Here is an 8,646-nt window from a genome sequence, read left to right as displayed (position 1 = left end):
GCACGTGGCTCACTATATTTGGACTTATTCCTACCATGTCCGAATGTGACCACCCGAAGACATCCTGGTTTTTCTTCAAAAAGAAAATTAATTGCTATTTAGTTTCTTCATGGAGGTTTTTCCCGACCTTTACCATTTTCAGGGGGTCTGATTCTTCGAGCCTGATTTCTTTGAGCTCTTCTAATGGTTCGAGATCCGCTCTTTCCTCCATTCTTGGGTCGATTTCTTCATCTATCTCTAAGATTGTCCCGTCTTTATTCTGAATAATGACGAGCGTTTGTGCGCTTACCTGCTTCTTTCCTCTTATGGAAATGCTATAGCATTCCCTCCCAACCAATTGGTCTCCCTTCAATGTCCCGATGCCACTAGAAGTCGGGAACTTGATGGCCAAATGCCTTAAAGACGAGACTGCCCCCAGCCCTACAAGGGCGGGTCTCCCGAGCAGCACGTTGTAGGCCGATGGCAGGTCCACTGCTACAAACTCCATCATCTTGGTTGCTGAGACTGGATAGTCTCCCAAGGTTACAGGGAATTCAATGGACCCCACACAGGCAATCCCCTTTCCTGAAAAATCGTACAAGGTCGTTGCACAAGCTTTTAGGTCTCGAAGCGCGAGTCCCATCTTTTCTAAGGTGGCCTTATAGAGAATGTTCACTGAGCTCTCATTATCAATGAGAACTCGGTGAACTCTCTTATTCACAAGCTGGAGAGTGATTACCAGTGGGTCATTGTGGGGAAACTGAACATGGGAGGCATCGTCCTCAGTAAAGGTTATCGACTGAGATTCAATCTTTTGGCACTTTGGAGCTCTAGGTTCGGGTTCATAGGGGGACCCGTCCCCAGTTTTTAGCTCGTTCACATATCGCTTTTGGGCATTCTTGCCCATCCCTGCGAGATGAGGCCCGCCCGAGATGGCTATCACATCTTCTCCATCAATCGGAGGGGGCCTATCCTCTTCTCTAGCTTGGGAATTATTGTTTTGAGCAGGCTATGGCGCAGCTACCCTCTGGCTAGTAGAAGCCTGATTATTATTCTGGTTCCTGACATACTGTCTGAAGTATCCTCTCGAGATCAGTCCTTCGATCTCGTCCTTCAACTACCTGTATTCATCAGTAGTGTGCCCAGTATCTCTGTGAAATCGATAGTACTTGCTGGAGTCCCTCTTGGACTTCTGATTTCTCATGGGGTCTGGACGCCTGAAAGGGACCTGGTTTTCATTAGCCAGGTATATATTCTCCCGAGACTCGTTGAGCTCGGTGTACACTATGTACACAGAGAAATATCTTTCCCCTTTCTTCTTCTTTCCCCCTTCCACCTCGGGGTTACTTCCTTCGTTCTTCTTCCTTTTGGAAGGGTTTTCTACAGGAGGTTTTGAGGCTAATGGGTCTGCCGAGGCTGAGGCAGAGTTTACGTTTATCATTGTAGTTACGGGCTGAGAGGTCATATTCAGTGTTGACCTTGCCTCTTCTACATTGACAAACCTCTGAGCTCACCTATTAAACTCGGTTAAGGACCTCACATGTTTTCTTTGTATATCATCCCAGAGGGGACTTCCCGGCATTACCCCAGCTTGGACGACCATTAGATGACCACTGTCGTCTACATCCCGAGCTCGGGCGACTTCCAGATTAAATCTTGTTAGGTAGCTCTTCAACATTTCACCTGGCTGTTGCCGAACGTTGGTCAGGGTCGATGCTTCGGGTCTTACCCCGAACATGGCTCTAAACTACTTCTTGAAATCCTTTGATAGCTGATCCCAAGAAGTGATTGAATGCCTTTTATATTTTCCGAACCAGTTTTTTGCTGGTCCTATAAGCAATGCTGGAAATAACATGCATTTGAGCTCGTAACCTACATTACTTGCTCTCATTATGGTATTAAATGTACTCAAATGACTGTACAGGTCAGATTTCCCTTCAAAAGGAGGGACATGAGGAATCTGAAACCCTTGAGGAAACAAAGTGTTGGAAATATGGGGAGCGAATGGTTCGAGCTCCTCATCAGAATCCTCATCCCGATTCCGACCTCGCTCATTCTGCAAGAGCCTAAATGCCCTTTCCAACTGATCAATTCTTTCTTGAATTGGGTCCGCAGGGGGTCTTGCCTGAAATTGGATATCATTGATCACAATTCTAGGCTCGCGCCTTCGCAAGGGATCTTTGCATCCATTTAGGCAATCTCTCAGGTGCGGGTTCGATGGATTACCACTACCCCGATTCTGATTCAGGTGCTCCCGCAGGTCGGAGCGGTTCCTATGGTTTCCCGTATTTCTTCGACCTTCATCATACATGCTGACTGATCTGCCATCCCCTAAGTCGTCACTGGCGAGGCTTGTCGCATGATTGTTCCGAGACGGAGCTCTTTCATGCTACCTCGTCTCTGCAGTGCGAGATCGAGACATTTGGCTTCTCGCCTCTTCGTTCTCTAGTAGCCTCTCTATTTCCCTGTTTTCGTTGGCCCATCTTGCCTCATCACCCCGAGTTAGTTGTGTGTTCCTCCGAGGTGGTGAGGGGTATCTTATTGGTGACAGTGGGAACTGTATGGGTGACAGTGGCTGCTAATTATTTCGGGGCCTGGATGGCCCCGAGTTCGCCCGTACTGACTCGGTAACATTATGTGTGTTACCAGGAACCTGAGTCTGAGCCTCTGCAGGGGTTCGGTTATTCTCAGTTTCTGCTGGTAACCCCGCAGTTGAGTTAGCCGGAGCCCTAGCTCGAGTGTTTCTTCAGGGTCTCGAGGGAGCAGGTTGCTTTGCTGGTGGTGGAGGCTGCTCCGCTCCTCTTGTGGCAGCATTTTTCTGAGGTCTCCCATGAGGCCTGCGGGGAGGAACATGAACGTCCCGCGGAGGTGGGTCTTGGTTCTCCTGCGGAGGTTGAGGCTGAGCCGCCTGCGCATCTACGGCTAACCTAGCCAACTCTTCGTTCTGCTTCTTGGCCTCAGCCAACTATTTTCTTAACTGTCGGTTTTCAAGTTCCACAATGGGGACGTACAGATCAGGATTACAGTAGATTTCCTCATCATCCCTTGGAGTCGGAGGTGCTGGAGGTCCTCGAGAATCGGAGGACTCACTTCTCTCTACAGTTTCAGGATTCGTCATCGGCTGTTTCCCAGGGCGCCGCGGATAGTTTTCTTCAGGAATATTCTGATCATTCGTGGCCATAGCTAATCGGGGATTGTATTGCTTAAGGCTCTCAATGAAAGCACCAAACTGTTGACGTCGTTTTTCGTCAACTTAAAATGTAGAGCACGTAAACAACAAAAACTATGGCAAAGATGAATAGTACAGTAGAACAATGAGGATTTTTTACGTGGTTCAGCAGTTAACTCTGCCTAGTCCACGAGCCTTTTTTATTAGGACTTTGGAGTTTTCTGGAAATCCTTCAGGGATGAATTCTCCAGAAATTCTCTCAAGATAACCAAATTTCGTCCCTTTCAAGTGTTCATGACATCTCTATTTATAGAGAGTTTTCAGAGTTCGTTCCCACATATTTTGGGAAGATACTCCTCTTTATTGATGGGAATAATGATATTAAATTCTCTAACTCCTATATTCAAGGAAACGTCCCCTGAAGACCAGGAGACATATAACAGACTAGTTAATATCCCTTTAATGTAGGGAAGTTACAACAATAAATATATTTTGAATGCACGGACTGCGTCTCATCAGATGACCCACTAAGACGTTCGAGGTCAGCAATCAGCATCATGTCAGTCCAGGTCTCTAGGTGAATTACGAGCTGTATAACTTTTCCCAAGACCAGCTTGGAGCGGGTAAATACCACCGAGACCGCTTCATTTCGAGCTCACACCCATGCCAAGCTCGAGCTGCTTGATCCGAAGACACCCGACAATGGATATACCCATGTTATGTCTTTTAAGCTTAGAAAGGAATTCGAGGCTACCTATCTTCGAGGTTGCCACCTATTTTCGAGGGTTTGCATCTAGATCACGAACATGCACTTTAGCTATCGCGAGCTCACACCTGACGAATCCAACTTTCAAGGTCACAACCTCAGGTCTCGAAATCTGGGTGTAACAAAAGGGTACCTTTTAACTTCAGTTTTTAAATACTTTTAACTTCGCTCAGATTAACTTCGATTAATATTTCTGCAAGATCCGAATAATAAGAAGCGAAAAAATCGAAGTTAAAGCCTATTTTTGTAGTAGTGTAACCTGTTGATATGCAAAACCTTAAAGAGTTACAATCATATCACTCAATGATCATATGCAAATCGATCAAAATTCTGAACTTATCATGAACTTATATTTATGTTATTTAGGTCATTTGATTCACTTGTTACGGTTGTTCAGAATGATCAGGCTAACAACTTTTGTTTTGGGAGCTCATTGAGCAGATGATTGGGGACATGATTTACAGATATGGAATCCAAGTCTTGTTCATAAGAATATTGAATAGTGATTCTCTTAAAAAAGATAATTAAAACTTTTAAAAAATAATTTTAATAATTTTTTTAAAGTACTAAAACATTAAATCCTTTAATTCATGTTAACTTTTTTCATGTTTCTTTTTCTCAGTATTTTATTGCAATTCATCAAATACAAATCCATATATTATAAATAATTTTTTTCTTTTTAGTAATTTCATATGTTTAATTGAACAAATAGATGCTCTTAACAACCATGAATCTATGTACTAAGAATGAAATATATGATTGTGAAGAAGAGTACTCAGAAATGAGAATTACCATTACCATTATTATAGGTTGCACTCGTCGTCAACCCTTCAATTCCAAATCTGCGTAGCACAAATGTCATCTCGTCCTCCATCCTTTCGTGTCCTACGACCTCTCACGTCCTCTGACTGTCCATCTCGCTGCGGAACCTGGGGTTGTTAAGAAGAATGGAGTAGATCTAGTAAAGAATAAGAGGAGGAGAAGGAGAAGGACAAATGGGATATTTTTTTAAAAAATTTTATGATTTGTTTTTAATTTTTAATTTAAAATTGATTTATTTATATTAAAAAGAAAAGAAAAAGTAAAAAATAGTTCTGTTTCATTAATTATATTTTTTTAATTTATTTTTATATTTGAAAATTTATTTAACTAATTAGAATATATTAGTATTTTTTATTTTCTTAATTTTTTAAAACGATTTTTTTTAACTTATAAGGTTTTAATTATTCTTTAAAGAAAAAAAATTGATCTACTAATTTTTAAATTAATTTTTTTTAATAAAAGGGGCACGATTTGGCGGTGGTCAAAGTTGTGGGGATAAAAATGCTTATTATTTTAGACGTGTCATTGCTACATCAACGACTAAAATGTCACGTCATCATTTTGTTAGCCAGCTAGACTGAAATCTAACAAAATATCTACATTTAAGTAATATGTATAATTCAAGGAGAATTTTTAACATCTTAAATTATCCAGAAGACACAATCTAAATTAGTTATTTTTTTTAGACAAAAATATTATTTATTCTAAAATAAAACACATGAAACTTGATATTAAATTATTCTCATCATCATATGTCATATCATGTGATGACACACATTATAAGGTGTTCCGTAACAATATTCTATTAGAAATGGGTTAGCCCTAATTTGAAATAGACTTGTTTGAATTATTCGTAAATAAGTAAAAAATAAAGAAAAAAGAAAAAACTCTAAGAGCACTCGCAGCTGCAAACTATCAAATTCTATAAAATATAAAGAATATGTGGTAAAAGAGTGCTCTAATAGCTTCTTTATCCTCTATATATTTTACAGGAAGGCACTGTAACTCCTCTTTATTTATAGGATACTGTAGACGCATCAAAACATATTTTAATAATTTTTTTCTTTTTGTTTTCCATTGTAAACATTAAAAAATGTAGGTCATTGTTGAATATTAGATAAAATAGTTGAAATGAATAAAATATAATGTTTAAATAATATATAGAAATAAATAGAGAAGCTGTTAATTTTGTAAAAAGTTGATGTAAAATAGAAAAATTAGAGTTTTAGATATATATTTTAAAGAATAAAGAATAAAGAATAAAAGCTTTTGTGAGTGCTCTACGGTAGAGATATATTGAAAGAAAAGAATATGCATATTGTTATTATTATTTGTAATTATTTTTGCTTTTCATTCTGACAGTGCATGTATACGTATGTATAGATATAGAATTGCGCACTACCGGCCGGTCATGTGAAAAAGTCATATTGAATTATTCATAATAAAATAAAAAGAATAATATGTTTATATTATTAATCAAGAGGTATATAGGAAGGCAATTAATGAATTGTTCGTACATTAATTGTGTACGTGAAAGAACATATTTATACGAAGAATGTGAAAAATTGCATGTATGGACAAGGTAACCATCATAGTTGACCGGTCAAAATAAAGAAAGAAATTGAAATTGCTAGTGGGAGTGGGAGTGGGTGTTGAGTATGGCGTCTGCATGTTGTTTGACTACGTTCCAAGCCTGAATGACATGAGACTCCTCCGTGAGGCTGGCTCCGACCGCAAAACGCAGCAAAAAGATACCACCAACAACCGAATGGGTCATGTAGATCCCACCTGACCCGTTAATGGAGTCCATCAGCTTGTTGTTCACCTCATTCACCGATACCATCTTATTCTTCTGGATCACATCACTACTAGTATTCCTGAGGCTGCCATTATTATTATTGGTTATCTCACACAATACCACATTACTTTTACTACTAGCTGTTATTCCTGATGGCCTTATTCTGAAACACACGGTGGCGAAATTCCTCGGAACCACAACCTCAAATCTCTCGTCGGCTTCCACAAAACCCTGGAACAGCTTGGCCATCTTCACATGGCTTCGGAGAAACCCACGTAGTTTCTCCACTCCATAGCTTCGGAGTACGAGCCAGAGTTTGAGAGAACGGAATCGTCTGCTCAGAGCCAGTTGCCAGTCTTTATAGTCAACCACTTGCTTTGATTCGGTGGCCTTGTTCTTCAGATACTCCGGATCCGTAGACAATGATTGTGTCAACGCTGCGGGGTCTTTGACCCAAAGGCAGCAGCAATCCAAGGTGGTGAAGAACCATTTGTGGGCGTTGAAGCTGAAGGAGTTGGCTCCTTCCACTCCGTCGATGAAGTGCCGGAATTCTGGGCAAATACAGATGCTCCCAGCATAGGCCGCGTCGACATGGACCCACATTCCGTAATCTTTTGCCACATCGCATAGAGGCCCGAGGGGGTCGACGGCCGTTGTGGACGTTGTCCCAATGGTTGCCAGTAGAAACGTGGGGACGAGTCCAGCCTCAACATCGGCAGTTATGGTGTTTTGCAAAGCCTTGGGACACATGGAAAAGGAGGACGACAGCGTTGTGGGGATGACTCGAAAGTTGTTGGGGTGGATCCCAGCAATCTGTGCGGCTTTCTTGAAAGCGCAATGAGTTTGGTCCGAACAATAAACGACGAGCTTTCCGATATTGTCGTTTCCAATGACTTTGAGGGTTCGGTCTCTGGCAGCGACGAGTGTACACAAGATTGCCTCGCAGGTGGTTCCTTGTAAGACACCACCTCCGTTACCAGAGAAGAGAAAAGACTTAGGCAGCCTGAGCATCTGGCCCAGCCAGTCCATGACTATGCTCTCCAGCTCGGTGGCGGCCGGAGACGACATCCAGTTGAATCCAACGACATTGAAGCCGGTGGCAAGCATTTCGCCGAGGAAGCCTGCAATGCTGCCGCTGGAAGGGAAGTATGCGAAGTAGTTGGGGCTCTGCCAGTGGGTTATGCCCGGAACGATGTGGTCCTGGACGTCACCAAGAATCGTCTCGATGGATTCCGGATAGAGAGGTGCCGATGTCGGGAGACGTTTTTTGAGGTAACCCGGTTCGACTTGGCTAAGAACTGGGTACTTCTCGATGTTTTTGTAGTAATCGGCGATGAAATCGATCACCATGTGGCCTTGGCGCCTGAACTCCTCGGGGTCCAAGGGGTTATTGCTTGCGCCGGCGGCAATGTTCGAAAGGGCGTTGTTTTGGGGAAACTCAAAGTCGAGGGGTCTACCCATTTGAATGAATGAATATGGATATATATTACTTTTTTTTTTTTGTTGTTGGTAATTATATATATAGCTGTATTACTAGTTCAGCTTTCTTTCTCTCGAAAACTTAGTTTGTGTATGTAGGTGTGAGAGAGGTGAGATGAGAGAGAACAATATTGGGTTCAGTTGTTGTGTTCTACTCTCTTTCGATGTAAGAAATGGGTTGTGATCTTAGTATATTTATATTGAGGAGAGTAGCTAGCTAGGCATCTAATAAGGCACATGGGAGGAAGTTTCATACAGTTTTGGGGTTAGAGTTGGTGAAAGTGGAGATTTGACCGAGAGTGGGTGAGTGTTGAAAGTTTCACTCGTCTTTAGGCCAAGTCCAACGGGTAAGGGTGGCTTAAACTATCACATTAAAATTCAACCAATCAAATTAAAGAAAAAAAAAAAAAAAAAAAATTTGAAGGCAACGTTGCCACTGCTGGGCAACGTTGCCCAACTTCAACTTCTCTACATCAGTTTTTTTTTCCTTCTTTGACCAATTCTGACAAGCACTAGTTAAGGCAACTCCCATTGGAGTTGGCCTTATATACTCGACCTTTCGCGCGCGCGCCTAATATCTTACCAGATTTAAATAAGGTTGTTGTATCTTTGACAAGAGAAATGACGTTAGCA

The 8,646-nt window shown here is 41.6% G+C and overlaps 1 protein-coding gene across 1 annotated transcript; it reads right to left on the bottom strand.

Moving 5' to 3' along the window:
• Positions 1 to 6,183: 6,183 nt before the first annotated feature.
• Positions 6,184 to 8,169, bottom strand: LOC133824206 (tyrosine decarboxylase-like). The gene has a single exon (XM_062257076.1). It carries the CDS (start codon positions 7,993 to 7,995, stop codon positions 6,367 to 6,369), a length of 1,629 nt encoding a protein of 542 aa, XP_062113060.1. The 5' UTR covers positions 7,996 to 8,169; the 3' UTR covers positions 6,184 to 6,366.
• Between the last annotated feature and the right edge of the window lie 477 nt (positions 8,170 to 8,646).

The sequence above is a fragment of the Humulus lupulus genome, chromosome 3 (assembly GCF_963169125.1).
Source record: "Humulus lupulus chromosome 3, drHumLupu1.1, whole genome shotgun sequence".
NCBI lineage: Eukaryota > Viridiplantae > Streptophyta > Magnoliopsida > Rosales > Cannabaceae > Humulus > Humulus lupulus.
Note: the sequence above shows the minus strand (reverse complement) of the source record. Positions and strands in the feature narration are given on the sequence as shown.

What these genes read in the sequence shown, in the direction of transcription:
- LOC133824206 (XM_062257076.1), bottom strand. Translation starts at nt 7,995, where the DNA reads ATGGGTAGACCCCTCGACTTTGAGTTTCCCCAAAACAACGCCCTTTCG.